General features: G+C 41.2%; 1 protein-coding gene across 1 annotated transcript in view; it reads right to left on the bottom strand.

Annotated features, from left to right (window-relative positions):
- Positions 1-18,670, bottom strand: part of ASTN2 (astrotactin 2) — an 843,256-nt gene that overhangs the window by 316,695 nt on the left and 507,891 nt on the right. Inside the window, exon 12 of the mRNA XM_023531046.1 lies at positions 6,722-6,888. Within this exon, the coding sequence (XP_023386814.1) occupies positions 6,722-6,888 (167 nt within the window). The remainder of the gene's footprint in view (positions 1-6,721; positions 6,889-18,670) is intronic.

The raw sequence follows: 18,670 nt of genomic DNA on the forward strand, positions 1-18,670 counted from the left end.
AAAAAAAAAAAATATTATTTTTGTACCAAACGACATAATTATAGAGCTCCTTTAGAACACTCTGTTGTCTGGGAGATTTTCTTACAGAAATTCTACAGAGTGTTGGCTCACAGGAAACCTGCCAAGATCTGCATGAAACTATATTTATACATATGCCAAAATGAAAAACATAAAATAAGTACAAAGATACAAACTGGGCATTTTAGCTGAAGTTAACAAATGTGTTACCCTTAACATACCCATCACATTATAGAGAATACTAGAACTAGATGGGACTTTTGAAGATTGCTCCATAAAGCCTTTTATGTGTTTAGTCAAGAGCATGATTTATTTAATAATTTTAGCAACATCATGAGATGGGAACTTTCATTTCAACCTTACCACCGAGTTCCCTGAGGCTTGGCATTTTAAATTCCTTGACCACGATCCCACAGACACTTTAGAAAAGCTGGGGCCTTGATTTGAATCTTCTTACTCTAAAACTTGTGCCTGTTCCACTTCAGCACATGTGACTTTTTTCAATATGCTTGTTTTTCAAAATCGTGTTTATACAAATTCTCTAAGCAGAGTATTTATTTATTCATGTAATTACTCTCTCACTCATTCATTTATTCCTCAATGGCTTATGGAATCGATAAAATTATTTGTTGAAATGCCTAAGTTACAAACTATCTTTTTAATAGGGAAGGGAACTAAGTCCTAGAAAAAATTAAGAATAGAGAAAAGTGAAGGCCTGGAGAAGTCAAGGGACAGCACATCATAAAGATATGGACCAACACAGGGAATGAATCTAACTACACCATATCAAGGCAAGTGAGAAACAGCCGCTTTTGAGATTTACTGACCCTGTCACCTATGAGAAATCCCACTCTGGGGTCATGAGGACCAGGGTCCTCTGTGACCTTGTAGCTAAGTCCCTCACTAACTACTGTCATAGGAGTCTTTCTCATGAAGGTCCTCAATTGTCCCAACAATATCCAAAGTGAAGTTCAGTGAAACTGTTCTCAGAAAGGGCTCCATCGGAAGGCTTCACTTATCGGGAAAAAATGAGAGTTTCTAGAAAAGCCATTTTGAAGGTAATGTACTCAAGGGTGTTCTCTAGAAAAGAAGAATGAAGGGAAGGGAAGGGAAAGATAGGAAACAATTTCATAGGGAACTCTGAACTATATATATATAACATATCTACTCTAAGACCCCCAGCACTTGTAAGACACTCATATTTCAGCTAGCATTAAAAAGAAAAAAAAAATCACTGATTAAACTATGCCAAACTATTGATAGGAATATATATCCCAATTTCAGAGATATTAAAATGTGGACCATATGAGCACTTTAGAAGCAATGAAACATATACTTCACTACTGCAGGACTTGTCAGAGCCTTTACCATCCCCAGGTGCACTGTGAACCTTCAAGAGGCAGTTATAGATAGAGTGCAGACTTCCCCACATGGCCTCGATCACTGAACTTCCAATTTTTTAAGCAGCTCATGGACCTAATGTTCCACAAAATTCACACTGGAAAACACGTATCTGAAAAAATAGATGGACTTTGTGTGCTTCTATTCATTGTCTGTGAATAAGTCTTACGCCCAAACTTTTACGATTATTTCAGATGGCGGAGAGCACAAGGTTGTAACGTTTGACAAGACTTTGGCATGTGGATGTCCTATGTTTACTGTGAGAGGTAAATTCCATGTCCTTCAGTCAGAAGTCAGAGGGTGAGACTCAGTTCTAAACTAAAAATTAGAAACCACAACAAAACAAATGCCTGAATGAACGCTCCCCGCCCTCCCTGACCCCTGACATACCTCTGCAAATAGCTACTGACCTGACAGTAACTGTGTCTATTGTTTGGATCAGTGTTTTCTACTATTAGAGCAGACTTTGGCTTTGCCGATGAAAATAAACAGCTTCTGGTTGACCACGGATATTAAACACATGTATTTATCTCCTCTTCCTCCTAAAATCACTTAAAAATGACATTGAGCAGATAGGCTAATAAGGACTATTTGAGGCTGGAAGTGTTCTTTGAGCCCATATTTTAAAATATGGTTTTGTTATGTTTTTAATTACATTTAAATATGTTAAACACATTCAAATTAGAAGAGAGAAGCTTGGGATATCTCCTATCACAATTTCACCTCATAACTGGCTGTGAGGCCCTCTGGGCCCCAGTTTCCTCCTCTAACTGATCTGAGAAATACTGAAACTTCAAAAAGGTGGATTACATTGCTCACCATTTCTGACATAGGAATGTATAAGAAACATCTTTCTTAGTGAATTATGTCAGGGAATGGTGTACACTCTGGGGAAAAAAAAGAAAAAAAAACAACAGAAACAAAAACTGCAACCTTCCTTTCCTCAACTAAGGACAACTATATAATCAACTTTTTTTTTTCTCTGTTTATTTTGGTTGCCAAGAAGCACAGAGCTAAATTTATCTCAATTTGAGACACTCATCCACTTCAGGCTCCTGAAACCATTTTCTCCCTTACCCTTTCTCTCCTTACAAATGGCTCTGATCAGTCCTATCTTCATATTATCCATTTTTTTACAGGCTGGATTTATGTGGATAATATTAAGTTCTCTTGAAAGAATGCACAGTATACATTGTAAACACACCCATACACACACACACACACACACACACACACACATATGCATACACACAAGTGAAACAAACATGGTTGCTAGGTAACTTGCCAAGGTCTTGGGGGAAGGTAACAGTCCCTCACCTATAAGATTTCATTCTAAACGCTTCAGCTTAGTATTCAATGACCTTCTCAGTCTATCTCAAATTCACCTGCTTCTCTCTACCATCCTGGTACCTATGCTCTCAAAATCAATCAGGACCAAGTGAGGCTCAGCCACCTCTCCTCAGTGGCACCTTTCCCCCTGGTGGGCAAGGACTCGTACTTAATACTTCTTTGCATTCTCAGCATCCCACAAAAGGCTGAGCACAGAGTAGGCACAACACATCTTAGGCAGATGAATTCCTTAATTCAATACTTATTGTTTTGAAGAAGCTTTCGGGCCAAGCAATGGCAAATGACAAAGGGGACATATAGGTGACTAAGAACCAGTCTCTGCTCATGAGGAGTTCAAAGGGTGACGGGGACCGGACAGTAAAGCAGGTAAGTCACCAGAGCAGTGGGGCTATTACAGGGAGAAGTATGAGGTGGGGGTGCAGGGGTAAGTGACCCCAGAGAAAGGATTCTTTACTCACTTTTGAGGAATGTGTCCTGACTAGGGACTAATAACCTGGGCAGCGAGCCCGAGATCCAGTCTACGAGACAAGTCAAGATTTCACAAGGATAAATTAGAATTTAAGGCTAAGTGTAAATGGCCCTTTCCCTTATAAGAGGGTCTAATGGGTAGAAATGAAAAAATACAAACCAAAAGAAGACAAGACAATAAAAAGTCCTTTCTTGGCATGCCCTAATCCCACTTAATAATTATTGAGCCAATTATTAATATTTAATAATTAGTATTAAGTATTCAATATTAATACTTAATATTTAAATGGTATCCACTTGAAAGGATGAGGCATTATACTACCATCTCCAGGGGGACTGCACATCTCACTCCTGCACCTTTGTAGGGCTCAGAGAAGTCTTGCTGGAGAAGGTTATGCCTGCAGTGGGACTTGAAGGTGAAAAACATAGCTGTCCAAGCTAAAGAGTCACAGACAAATGGTGAGGGTGCAAGGGGGAGGAGGTGAGAAGCAGAGAGAACGATGTCAAAACTCCGGAAGCTGAAACCAAGAGGTCTAAAGAGGAATGTGGCTAGACATACAGCTGGAAAGACTGGGCTGGGGACAGCTTCCCTAGCCGTGTTAACTTAGGAACTTCATTTAACAATTTTGAATTGAGCACCTATTAGGTGTCAGGCACTGTCCCAGGTGGTGGAGACAGAGAAGTAAACAAGATGTCTAACTCAGTCATTGAATGATTAAGTAAGGTGGCTTTAGACCCGTTAGCTAATTATAACTACCGTTTATTGAGAGCTCTAAGCGTGCCAGCCCTTATGCATGTACGATTTCATTTTATCCTCACAATGGTGCCAGTCACATCTGATTTTATTTGAAAGAAGAGGCTCAGAAAGTGATTGCTCAGAACCACAGGGCTAGAAGTGGCCAGTGGCCAACAGTGACATCAAATCTGTCCTGACTGAGACCGGAGTCACAAGGCTTGGGTTTGAATTTGCTGTTCCGACTTACCAGCTGTGTGACCTTGGGCAAGTCACTGAGCTACTCTGTGCCTGGTTTTCTAGACATTAAAAGAGATCATAATAAGACCTTCCTTGTAGAGCTGTTCTGAGAATTAAACGGGCTAATGCACACAACACACTTAGCGTATACATGGCAGTGGGAAGCATTTCATAAACATTAGCTGCTATTATTGACCTGGCTGCAAAGGAATTTATTAAACCTGTGCTGACCCAGGAAACTCTTAGGCCACAGAGCTTTGAGCAAGTTGAGGTCCTTTTGAGTGAGGATTTGTTTTTCTTGCTTAATTTAACAGTGTGCCACTTCTTTAGATCAACTTTTGCTCAAGCACTTGCTAATAGCTTTCATTGTTTTGTTTATAGTGCTTCTAACAAGTGTGGGTAATTCTCATTTGCATTTTTAGTAGACAATTTTCAAAACGTGTTGACAGTGCAGTTGGTTTTAGGAGACCTGGGTTTTATTTCTTTTTTGTCCTGTTTATCAGCATTTGAAAGGGCTTCAACAGCTCACAGCACATTCCCACTCATTCGCTCTAATTTAAGACTCTTAGAGACCTTTCCCAGTAAGGAAGGCTAGTTCTCCCCTGTCTCACAGACCTGGAAAACAAAAAGGCTGAGCACCTAGGGTCACCGAGCAAGTAGGGGGGCTACTGTCATTGCTAACATTCACTTCATTTCATTTAACCAACACATCTAGTGCTAACTCTGGGCAAGGCAACAGTCCAAATGACTTTACAAATATTAATGGAAATTGTGATATAATTAATGCAGTCCATTTAGTCCCCATAACAACTCCATAGAGAGATACTATTATGTTCTCTACTTTACAGATGAGGAAACTGAGATGCAGAGACATTTAACAACTTGCTCAAGGTCACACAGTGAGGAGGTGGTGTACTACACCACTATCCATATGAACTTGGGCAAATTACTTAACCTTAATGGAGTTTTATTAAACACAAATACTCTGCCCTCTTTACAACCATCATTGTATTGAGGTATATATTATTAAAAGAGAGTTGGGGGTAGAGAGCTAGGATTAGAACCCAAGTCTGTTGATTCCCCTTGACTGCTGTCATGTGCTATGGATGGAAGTTAGTGATCATTTCTAAATCAAAATCCATGACTGCTGTCACAGCGTTGTTACTGTTATTTACAAGAGGGACACCTCCCCCAGAATATGCAGGGAGAAAAATAACAATGATAAGAATACAACTGATTCTGTATTCAAGCCATAGATCTAAACCCACACATAATTTACTCAACATTGCCCTGCAGTCACTTAAGCTGAAGAGAAACTGCTATAAATTCCAGTCTACATACACTAATTTATTTCTTATTTATTTTATCGATACATATCTAGAGCTGCTCCAACACCTGCTCAAAAGCACTTGAAGCCTCAGGTGTAACTGGGGCAGGGAGGAAGACCCTGATACAGACTCCCCACAAGGAAAACTGGACCCCACAGATTAGAACCACGCAGGTAAAATTAATTTTCTGTTACACTGAGATTAAACCCATACGTACTTCCCCACCCCTTTTTTCATAATATGCAAAACTGAAAGGTTGTTAAATGACTTTTACTGCTTTTCTATCTTATTAAGGCACCAAGGAATATATTTCAATGATTAACTCTCATGAGAGCACAGGATTATTTTTCTGAGTCGCAGAATGTCAAAAGATGAGCAAATTTTCTAATACAAACACATCATCGGAAAGAAAATACAGAGGAGAAGAAAAAATGCTGCCATTTTCTTAGAGTGATTACTTTGGACCAAACACTATGCTAGATGTTATGTACGAAAGGAGTAACTACCACTGAGTCCTCTATGTGGGAAATAAGAGAAATTGGAAGAAAGGGTAGACATCCTTGTCCAAAGATCAAACTGTGACCCAAGGAGATAAAGGGGCTTGTCCCAGGCCACTCGGCAAGCTAGTACTAGACTCTGCCCCTTCTTTCCATTAAAGACTAATTTTAACACTCCACTGAGCCTTAGCACTTGTCTGCATTCTTTCCTTTCCGCCTCCCCTCCTCCAGTTAACTATCCTTGCACGTAAGGGCATTAAGGTGCAGAGAAGCCAAACCCTGAACTTGACACTGCTAAATTCCTGCAGAATCAGAGTTGAAAACCTGCGCCAAGCCTGTGTTCTTAGCATACCTGCTGGTTTCTTAGTGACACCTACATGGTGCCTGACTAGCTGACCAGGTCTGCAAGGAGATGCAGAAGGGGCAGGAGGCTCCAGCAGAAACTTATCCTGACCCCCGGATGCAGCCTGAGCATGGATTATATTTATTATAATTCTTCTTCCATTCTTCCCAATATCCAACAGAAGGCTATATTCTTGCCTTTTGCCTCTTGGGCTGAAAAAGCAGAAGCAGAAAGACAATTCGATTGAAGGTCAGACCCAACCTGGCTGAGCTGTAGTTCCTGAACTTTGTTCTGCATCCCCTCGCCACTATGGAGGGAGTGGCTGGACTTCAGGGACACTCACCCGCAGAACATGAAGATGGTGCTGGAGGTGGCATCATAGGGCAAAGGCAGCGTCTGCTGAAGGCACAGCTGCTCGCAACCACCGTTGAAGCCGTCAGAGCAGTCGATGCCCTTGGAGTGGTCGTAGCAGCCGGAGCCGTCCTTCATGGGCTTCAGCTCCTCAGGGCACTGCTCAGAGAGAAAGCAACAGGACGGTTACGGCTGAGGAGGTGGCAGTTCCCATCACACCCTCTCCTCTCACCTTCTGAAAAGGTGCATGAGCTGGGTATCGACGAGTACCCAACTAATAGCAGTGTGGCCTTGGATACGTCCCTTTACCCACCCTGAACTTCAGTGTGCCTACCTGTAAAATGAGACTTTTGTCATTACCTGCCTCATAGAGTTGTGAGGTAACATCTGCACAATGCTTCGAATGCTGTGGCTCATGAGACAACCACATAGCAAACGTTAGTTGTTATTAATGTTGCTGGGGCCATCATCACAGTTGTGTTTATTATAATTGTCGAATAAGGTCTGTTGCTGTAAAGGTCACTTAGAGAGGCAGCCAGATGTATCTTAAAGAGCTCCTACCCAATATGAGGTTAAATTCAAATTTTTCTGCTTTTCCCTGTGAGATCCAGGGCAAGATTCCCTCTCTGAGCCTCAAATTCCTTATCTGTTAAATGGGCACAGATTAATTTGCTATGAAGTTGGACCATGGAAGTGCGCACCTTAATGAAAAATTTGGCACCAATTCTGGACTCGTCAAATGTGAGTTCTCCTCCCTGTCTTGAATTTGTCATCACTTCTCCATCCTTGTACCTGGAGCCCTAAATGAGATACCTGCATATTCTCACAGCCTGCAAAGGCCTCCTAACCAGTTTGCTGGTTTCCTCTACACCAGTGTCCCCAACCTTTTTGGCACCAGGGACTGGTGCTCCTATGAGAATTTAACACCTGATAATCTGAGATGGGGCTGAGGCCATGATGCCAGTGCTGGGGAGTGGCTGCAAATGCAGATGAAGCGTCTCTTCCTGGCCAGTGACTTACCTCCTGCTGTGCGGCCCATTACTAATGGGCATGGACCAGCACCTGTCAGTGACCAGGGGGTTGAGGACCTCTGCTCTACGCCATCCTCCTAATTGCTGTTAGAGTGATATTTCTAAGTAGCATCACTCTCCAGCTTAAATAAGTAAATTAATTTTAAGCAACAACAACAATAACTTGAATCTTCCTTAAGCAGACGGCCAAGGTCCTCTGTAGATCATTTCAAATCCTCTGTGCAGCCATGTGCAAGAAACCAAACGGCTGCCCTCTGGCCCCTAAGAAACCCCAATTAATTCGACCTTGAGTGACCTCGGTCGAATGTTCTTGTCAGTGTGCCTGGCACCTGCTAAGTGCTCTGTGAAAGAAAGATTTTATACTGTAGGGACAACTGGTTATTGATTTAATTTAGTTTTCCATCATTTGATGAGGCTGAGCTCGTCTCCAATCCAGCAGATGGAAAAACAGTTCCAAATCTTCGGCGTTTGCATAGAGAAAATGAGGTACTAGGTTTTAATTTCAGTCACCCTTCTGGCATTTCCTGCCCACAAAGATTATTACTCAGAGTCCGGCCCTCCTCATCCATCACCGGATATCGCTGATTAAAACGTGCTCTCCCTCCCAACTAGCTCCCCAGTCCCCTCCCCCTCAACACCACCAGTAACAAAACACGCACACACAAAAAATTAATTTACTAAAACCACGGTAACAAACAAAAGGTCAGCCCTCTTGGAAATTAGATTTTGCGTCAGAAGTATTCATAATTACAAAGGCGCAACAGAGTTCTTCGAGACATTTGAGAGTGGCACCAGGAAGGGTGACGGAGAGAGTAGGTTATAAATGGCCTTTGTCAAACTGCAAAAAGGTTATAAAACTGGCTACATTTTGTGCTTAAAAAGAAAAATCAATTTTCCATGCGAGCAAAATGTTGTACATATTAAGACAAGCTCAGAGAAAGCCTCTGCTTGTCTGGGAACATTCACTGCCAGACAGGAGAGCATCTGGTCATGGGGTCATTTGGTGCCATTTGCCAGCACTGGAGCTGGGTCTGTCTGTGTGCAGAGACTCAGGGATGTGTGCTCGGAGGAACAGCTGACCTTCTCATTGCTCACTGTTCTTCCCATTGCCCATTGATTCCCTAGCACTGTCGTTCTGTAAAAATGTATTGATTTTAAGATTGTTTCCTCTGTGAATTCCTGGGCCTGGTCTTCCAGCTGGCATTTCGTTGAGATTGTATTGACACGATTTAATGAAAACATTAAGTATTTTGTTTCATAAAAAAGTATGGCCTATAACTGAGGCATAATCTAAACATGTCACCTATTTTTATTTTGTTAAAATATAAACAGCAAACCCACGAGGTAGTGTGGTGGGCTGATGATGCTCCCGCTTGATTTTGGGGGCCGTCTGTTACGCAGCAACGGATAGCTAAGACAGTGAGAGAAATGTATCAAGTGTTTCGCAAAGTTCTCAGTAAATGGTAGCTACTGTTATGGGTATTTTAATGGGACTGAGGATCTAGTTTGAGAGGTAAGAAATAGACATACATCTGTCAGACAGAGAACTATAGTTATAGAACTGGAGGGAATAAAGTATAATTTGAAAGGAAAAAAAAAATGAAAACTCTGCTAACATGAGTGACTGGGAAATACTGGAGTAGGGAGTGCTTGGCCAGGGTAGTCTTCTTAGCGAGAGGACATGTCACTGGAGCAGGAGGGAGACATCCTAGTATGCCAGAAAGATCACAACCCTTGCTCAGACACCACCACTCACCTGTCTTGCAATCTCGGAGTCACAGTTTCCTCGCTTTACATGCGGGAGGAAGCTTGGAGATGAGAAATATGAGGACTAAAAGCAGGCCTAAATTCCATACATGCTTTGTGACACTGAGCATCTAGCAAGTGCTTCACCTCAGAGAGCCTCAGATTCCTCATCACTGGAATAATAACGACTCATTTGGAGGCATTTCTGGAGAGTCTATGAGAAAACAACCTACAGTGCCTGGCTCAGAACCAGCACGTAATAGGCACTCAACAAATAAATATGGTAGTTGCATGTTTAATTTTTTTCAAGAAGTTGCCAAACGTTTCCAAGATGGTTGTACTACTTTAAATCCCTACCAGCGATGCGTAAGCAATCCAGTTTCTCCACATCCTCGTCAGTATTTGCCATTGTCAATATTTTTTATTTTAGCTATCCTGATAGGTGTTAGTTATATTTCACTGTGGTTTGAATTTACATTTCTCTACTAGTTAATGACGCTCAACATCTTTTGTGCTTATTTTCCATCTGAATATTCTTTGCAGTGAAATGTCTCTCGATGTCTTTTTCTCATTTTCTAATTGGATTGTTTGAGTTTGTTTTTTTTTAATATTAAGTTTTGCAAGTTCTTTAGATATTCTAGACACGAGACTTTTGTCAGACATGTAATTTGCAAATATTTTCTCTCTCTGTAACTTGTCTTCTTATTTTCAAATGAGCTTTCACAGAGTGAATGTTTTTTTTTTTTTTTTTTTAATTCTGATAAAATAGAAGTTATCATTTTCTCTCTTTATGGGATCAGACTTGGGAATCTAAGGACTTTTTGTGAAGCCCGAGTCCCATTGATTTGTCTCGTGTGTGTGTGTTGTTCGTTCTCAAAGTATTATAGTGTTTTATATTTTATAGTTAATTCTGTGATACATTTCCAGTTCATTTTTGTATGAGGTGTGAGACTTACATTGAGGTTTGATTTTTTTTTTTTTTTTTTTTGCCTATGAATGTGCACCTGCTCTAGCATACTTTTTTTGAAAAGGCTCCCTTTTCTTCCATTAAATTGCTTTTTGCATCTTTGTGAAAAAAACAAATTGAGCTTATTTGTGTCGGTCATTCCTGGGTTTTCTATGCTGCTTCATGGATCTATTTGTCTGTCTTTCCACTAACACCACACAGACTTGATTACTGTGGTTATATAAGTCTAGAAATGGAATCAACTGACTTCCGCTTTTTTCTTTTTCAAAATAAGTTTGGCTTATTCTAGTTCCTTTGCCTTTCCATATAATTTAAAGAAAAATCTGGTCTATATTTATAAAAAATCGTGTTGAGGTTTTGATATTATATTAAACCTTTATATAAATTTGAGGAGAATGGAGATACTATATCGACTCTTCCAATCCATTTATACAATATGTGTCTCCATTTATTTGGATCTTTTCTGACTATTTCATCAGTATTATGTAGTTTTTAGCATACAGGTCCCATATGTTTTGTTAGATTTACATCTAAGTATTTCATTATTTTTCAGGGATTGCAAATGGTACGGAAGTTTTTATTTCAGTGTCCACATGTTCATTGCTGGTATATAAAAACGCAATTGATGTTGCATATTTTTCTTGTGTTCTGAGACCTTGCTGAGCTCACTCATTACTTCTAGGAGTTTATATGTAAATTCCTTGGCATTTTCTATTTAGATAATCATGTGATCTGCCAATAGGGATAGTTTTATTTCTTCCTTTCTGATCTATATGCCTTCTACTTCCTTTTCTTGCCTTATAAGTTACAATAAAAGGATATGTCACTATGCTAGCTGTGTCCCGAATTTTGATATTTTTCATTTCATTCAGCTCAGTGTCTTTTTTTTTTAAATCTCCCTCGAGACTTCCTCTTCGACCTATTGATTATTTAATAGTGTGTTGTGTAGTTTCCAAGTACTTAGAGATTTTTCTGTTATATGTTATTGCTTTCTAGTTTGATTCTATTACAGCTAAAGAACACATTCTGCATGATTTGAATTTTTAAATTTGTTGAGGTTTTTTTCATTACCTAGGATATGGTCTATCTTGGTACATACCCCTTACACACTTAAAAAGAATGTGTATTCTGTTGTTGCCGGGCAGTGTGTTCTATAAATGTTAACCAAAAGGTTGGTCGATAATGTTATTGAGTTATTCTATAACACTGCTAATTTCCTAATTGCTCATTTTCTGTCTTTTAATTTGTATCCTTAGTTCATTTACATTTAATGTGATTATTGATATTTTGGGGCTTAAGTCTGCCGTTTTATTTTCTGTTTTCTGATCTCTGGTTTTCATTCCTCTGATTTATTTTTCTTGCCTTCCTGTGGGTTACATTTTTAGGATTCCATTTTAATTTATTATAATGTTTTTGAGTGTATGTCTCTATATAGTTTTTAGTGGTTGTTCTAAGCATGCATAGCTTATCACAGCCTACTGGTATCATTTTATCAGTTGAAGTGATATACAGAAACTTTACTTCCCTAATGTCCCTTATTCTCTCCCATTTATAACATAATTTTCTTAAATATTCCTCTAAATATATTTACGACCCCATCAGACATTGCAAACATTTTTGCTTTAAACAGTAAACATACTATAGAAAACTGAAGAGGAGAAGAAAGGTCTATTGCATTTACACATTTTTGCTAACTGTGTTCTTTCTTCCTTCCCAACGTTCAAAGATTCCTTCTTTTATCATTTCCTTTCTGTTTGGGAAACTTTTGTTAGTCATTTTTTTTTTTTTTTTTTTTTTATTCCTAAAAGATTTCATTAGACATAGGATTCTGTGTTGGCAGTTCTTTTTTATTCCACACTTGAAAAATGGGGTGTCGCTTCCTTCTGACTTCCATGGTTTCTCATGATAATTCTATAGTCATTCAAACTGTGTTTCTCCTATACATAAGATGCCATTCCTTTCTGCTTTCAAGGCTTTATTTATTTATTTATTTTTCCTGAAAAACTAGAGTACCTTCAGAAATCTGACTATGATGTGTTGGTGTGAATTTCTTTGTGTTTATCCTGATTGAAATATATTCAGCTTTTGAATCTGTATTATATGTCTTGTCAAATTTGAGAAGTTTTTAGTCATTATTTATTTGAGTACTTTTTGAGTCCTGCTCTCTTTTTTCTCTCCTTTTGGGACTCTAATGATACAAATGTTAGATTTTTTTTTTTTTTTACAGTTCCAGAGGATCTTGAAACTGTGTTTATTTTTTTTTAGTCTATTGACTCTTGATGTTTAGAGTGAATAATTGCCATCTTTCTATCTTTAAGTTCACTAATTACTTCCTCTGTACTTCCCATCCGCTGTTGATTCAATATACTGTATGTCTTTAAAGATTTCAGTTATTGTATTTTTCAGTTCTATAATTCCCATTTGTCTTTCTTTTATTTCTTCTACTTTGTTAGAACTTCCTTTTTTTTTTTTTTTTCATTTTTGCTCATTTAAGCATTTTTACAATGGCTATTTTAACATATTTGTCAGTTAATTCTAATACTTCTGTTATTATTGGTTTTCTTCTTCCTTTTTTAAAATTCTGTTTGAGATCTCCCTGGTTCTTGATATGACAAGTAATTCTTGATGGAAGCCTGAACATTTGGGGTATTATGTTTTAACTGTGGACCTTCTTTAAACCTTCTATTTTACCTGGCTTCTTCAGACACTGCTCCAACAGAAAAAAGGGGAGGTGCAGCTCATTATTGCCAGGGAGAGGTAGAACCCCAGTTTCCCCAGTTCGTCTCCACAGATAACCAAGAGAAGGCTCCTCAATAATGCTGAGAAGTGGTGGAAATCTGACTTCCTACTAGGATTTCACTAATATGTCCCTGGGTGGAAGTGGTAGGTGTGCCTAGTTACTGTTCCCCACTGGGGCTCCACTGATACCACGCAGGGGGTATAATGGGAGGTGGAGAGGCTTCATTACTATTGATCAATGGTCAATTATCCTGACTTTTTACTAAGCCTTCTCTGGCACTACCCCCAAAAGGGAGGGGAAGGGTGCCTCATTACTTCAGGTTGGGTGGACAGTTCAGGCTCTTCATGTAATCTCCAATAACACTGGATTGGCCTGGGATGGGAGTGAGGGATTAATCATCATCTCTCAGTGGGGATTAAAGTCCTGTCTCTTGGCCTTCTCTAACACCTCTCCAGCAGGGAGAGAGAAGGACTGTATTATTGATTGTCTCATTACAGCCTGGAAAGAATGAAAATCTAGCTCCTACTAGGCCTTTGTTAGTATGGGTGGAGAAGGGGGCAAGGTTTTCTGTGATGTTTGGCTGGAGTAGAATAGTTATTGTCTAAAATTTTCTGTCTTGTGAGGCTGCCCTCCTGGGACTCTGGCTGAAGAGAGCAGGCTTTTGGAGTTGTGTTTGTTTGTTTTTTGTTGGAAAATATGAGGCGGGGGGAAAAAACCCCAAGGCACTAACCATATCCGTCTTTCAGTCCCCTAGCTGATGTGCCTTCTTCTCTCCACTTTTCACAGTCCTATGGTTGTTTTATATATACCCTACAGAGTTTTAGTTGTATGCAGTGGAAGGAATAGCGAAAAGATATCGATTCCCCCACAGCCTGTTTTGCAAAGCCCTAGAGTAAGAATGTTTTCTTACATTTTTAAAGGTTTTTTTTTGTTTTTGTTTTTGTTTTTGTTTTTTAAGGGAGAATATAAGACAAACGAACAATAAAAACACCACATGTGACTATTTACTACATGGTCCTTATACAAAAAAAAGTTGCTGATCCTCCAACTTAAGCCATGGAAGGCATCTTGAGTTTATTCTAAGTACAACGACTGGAAGGCATTAAGGGTTGTTGGCAGGAGAGTGAAGTGATTTGATTTGGTACTTTAAAGAGATTACTGAAGTTAGTGAATTTGATTATCTGTAAGCACTTTCTTAAAGCTCATCAAAGGAGCCTTGGGAGGCAGGCTCTGTGGGACTAGTAGTGGGCGTAAGAAAGGGGCAGGTTTATCCCACAATATCCTGTTCCTTGGAGGGCTGCTCCTTTGCCCCAAGGTTTTACAGCAAGTAGGTGAGAGAGTTGAGGGGGTGGGGGGGTCTAATCCAGATCAGCTGGGCTCCAGAGCTTCACAGTCCTCATTCTAGTCCACTCAGACGAGGGCCCACAGGGAGACCCTGGGCCTGGGTCCTTGAGCCTTAAGGCGTTGAAGATCTAATTGGGGAGGGGACATCTGGAGGATTTCCAGATGTTCCCATCACTGGCTGGCCCTGACCTGCTCCCCGCCACCTTTTTCTCCATCTCTTGTGCCTGCTCTCCCTCCTTCCCAGCCCAGCTTTTCATCAGTACCAAGCCATTTCTGTTTGTAATTATACATTTTAATGTTCATTAATTATGAAATGCAAATTGCTCCAAGTATAAAATTTGTAATAAGCTGTTCAACCCACCCTCAGTTCTAAAAGGTAGGCCAGCTGCTCTGAGAAGAAAGAAAAACAACCAACTTAGAAAACAGAATAACTTTTCCTGGGGCTTGAGTGACTCTTACAGCAAATAAACCCAAGGCATTTCCTGATCCGGCTAGAAAAAAAGCCCACCTCTCGCCTCGGGCTCTGAGAGAAGTTAGTAAGGCCATTCTCTGGCACCTTGCCCTGAGAGGCAGGGTGGGGTAAAGGGAAGAACTCCACGCTTGGAAACAGCCTCTTACTGGTTGTCACATTCAGCTAGTTATGAGGCTTCTCTGGGCCTCAGTTTCTCCATCTGGAAGACTGTGATAATTACAAAACCATCCTAAAAGTCTGTGTGGCAGAAAAATGGATGATGGAGAGCAGGCAGACCCTAGCGAGCCCTCAGTAAATGCAACAGAATGGTCTCCAAAGAGCTGAGTTCGTTCTGCCGGGCCTCATCTCTAACTGGCTGGGTGGCTTCAGGTAAACACACCCCACTCTCTGAGTCTGTTTCTTCTACTATAAAATGAAGGAATTGGACAATAAGAAGTTGGAGAAGTCTTTTATCCCTGAGCTGCTAGGTATTCATCAAAGCAACTGTGACTTGTGAAAAAGAGAGAAGTAGCTCTAAAGTATTTCAGAAGAGACTGGAGAATTTCCTTTGAATGAGCACGCTTTAACAAATTGCAAGAATACCTATAGACCCGCCTAACTACGGGTAAAGCCTTGTCATCCTCCACACACTCAACAATCATTCGGTTGCTCTCTCATCACCAATGCAAGTGGAATGATAGCACTAGCTCCCAAGAACAGTACCACTTCCTAGCACTGTCTCATCAGATCATGGTAAAGATTAAATGAGACAATGGGACAACAGTGATATCACTGGTGAATGAAAGGCCCACCACACTGTCAGCCACATAGGATCCCATAACTAAGGGATGTCCATCCACTTCCCTCCTGTGTACCTTTGCTTCACTGAACCTCAGTTTCTACATCTCTACACTGAAGAGAGGAACTCTGACCTCCCTGGGTTTGTGAGAGAACCAAACCAGATCCCCAACCTGTTACCCATCTGCCACAATGGCGAGTGCTCAAAAAATGATAACTGCTGCTGTGGATGTCTTCTTACATTCCCCCAAAGAGGAAATGCATCCAAGAGCAATGGGAGGGGACCCCACACATGCAGAGGGGAGGGGGAATTCTGCCACAAGCCGCTTTTGCTCTTTCCAACAATGCTAAGACAGGACCGGTACTATCCTTTTCATTTTGCAGATGAAGAAACCAAAGCCCAGAGTGGCCAAGTGACTTGCCTGAGGTCGCATGGCAAGGGAGAGGTACAGTGTGTCCACCATTAAAGTGCCCTGATTGTAAATGAGGTATTCTTTCTCTTGATCCACATGGAGGTGGCCTGCCTGTGATGTCGCAAGTGGTTCAGACTGGCTAGGGTTACACAAGAATTCTGAAACCTTGTGGGAAGGTCGCTGTGATGGGTGGAGTCAGGTTGCTGGTAGAATAGTCTTGGATGTACAGATCAGATCAGTATAGATCAGACATAGCATCCTGGGAAGAATAGGAAGGGAAGGAAGCAAGAACGGAAATGAAATGGATGTTTCTTGGGCACCTACCATGTGCTGGATATTTTCCCAGATGCTATCTCTTCAAATTCCCAAAGCAAAGCTCAGAGGCACCTCTAAGATACACCTGTTTTGCAGGCAAAGTTACTGAAGATTTATCATATAAGCAAAGGGCTGCTGAGTTCTTCACCATTCCTTTCATTAGAGACTGAGTTGGCCTGGTTCCCCTCGTCCCAGGAAGCCTCTGGAGCACTTCCTGGAATGGGGGAAGCAGAGAAAGCCCTGCCAGTTCTTAGTCCTCCTCCCCTCTCCCTCCTCGGCCTCAATCTGTCAACAAGGCCACCTAGCCTGTCACTGGCAACATTTATTTGGACAATCAGACCAGTCAAGAGCCCATTATTACTAGGAGTTTTAATCAACTCATGCCAATTCAGCTGCCGCTCGATTTGCACCGGCTGTGAGGCTGACGTGGAGGGAAGCAGTGGGCATGCAAAAAGGATTGCAAGGATCAATAATCCTAGGTAATGTAAGACAGGACCACCAGGGGGCCTCGAACTTTAAGTTGAGGAGGCAGAGCCTGTCACCAGACCCTAGGGGAGCTCCCTGGCATACAGTCCAAGCCACTCTACCTCACCTATCCCTCTACTTGGGTCTGGAAATCATCCAGCCAAATACCCAGCAGCACCTGTTCTGTGCAGGGCCCAACTTCAGGACCTCTGTCCACGCTCTTCCCTCGGCCAGGCCCGTCCTCCTCTTCTAAAAGATTCGTAAATATCCTATAAGCTACAGCTCAAGCAGCCCCCCTCCATGAGTCTTTTCTTGACCTCCAGAAGCTGAAAGAGGCTGAGGAGACAGAAAGAAATGAAGTCTAATCCAGACACTGCTAGCTGTGTGACTCTGGGCAAGTCACCACACCTTTCTGATTTTGGTTTCCCCATTTGAAAATGGACTTAATAATAAAAAAAACTGCCTCCTGGGGTTGCTGAGAATACTCGGTGCCAAAGGACAAAGAATCTTTGTGTGGAAGTTCTTCCTTCTGATGCCCAGAGTCTAAAAGAATTATTTTTCCCCTCTCTCTCTCGTTAATTACCCTTCTGGCACAAACTTTGTTCTGCCAGGTGGGATGGTTTCTGGTTCATAGTCTGTCTTCCCATGAGTCTCTGGGATATTTGAGGAATGTATAACACACACGGCTTCCTCTCCTTAGCACTATACCAGTGCCCAGCACATGGAAGGGTGACACCTGGTGTGGCTTTTGGGGGTCAAGCAGACCTGGGCTTGAATCTGACCTGGCTTTGCCACTTACTAGCTATGTAATGTCAGCCAGTCACTTCATTAACCACAGAGCCTCAATTTTCCAATTGTAAAATGAGTCTAATTATACCTACTCAGTAGAATTGCTGTGGGAAAAGAAACAACCAAAAAAACTTAGACGTTTGATGATGTCCCTTGCATAGCACCTAATACATGGTAAACTGTCAATTGTCAGCAAAGTTTAGTTATTGCAATCATTATTACTCAATATTTGAATATTTTGGCAAATATTTTTGGAATGTAATAAAATGTTTGGTTGCATTGTTTAGTTCTGGCTCGAGTTCCAGTGAAATACCAACAAGCCATTGTCCCCTCATGCCAGCCGTATGTGCCTCATGCGACACACACTGAAGACCTGAGAAAGGAAATTCAAATGCCGTGGGCACCTGCTGTGTGGACCAGGAATCGAATTACATGTCTTTCTTATTCTACTCCTGAAGGCCCACGATTCTGTGAGCTTGCTATTGTTACTCCAGTTTTGCAGAAGAAGAAATAGACTTTGAGGCCAGAAGCACCTTTCCCATGGCATTCTGCTTTCGAGTGGTGGAGCCAGGGTACAAACACGGCGTGTGGCTCTAAACCCATGCCCTCTCCACCGTACCAACATGCATCTTTCCTATGAAGACACAAAGAGCTAGCAGGCATGGTGTCCCTGAGTTACAGGAGATTGAAGACCAACTGGAGAAATTGAGAAAAGCCTGAGAGGACAGTTAGTCATGGTTCAAGATAGCTTATGCTCAAGAATAGTGCTGAACTGGCAACAGTGCTGAGCTGCATGGCTGGGTTTGCTCATGCACATGTTGATCATGGCTAGCTATCGGAATATAGGATTGCCTGTCTTTCCCATTAGGGCAGGGGCCCCCA

Source organism: Pteropus vampyrus, unplaced genomic scaffold, assembly GCF_000151845.1.
Source record: "Pteropus vampyrus isolate Shadow unplaced genomic scaffold, Pvam_2.0 Scaffold61, whole genome shotgun sequence".
NCBI classification, from domain to species: Eukaryota; Metazoa; Chordata; class Mammalia; order Chiroptera; family Pteropodidae; genus Pteropus; species Pteropus vampyrus.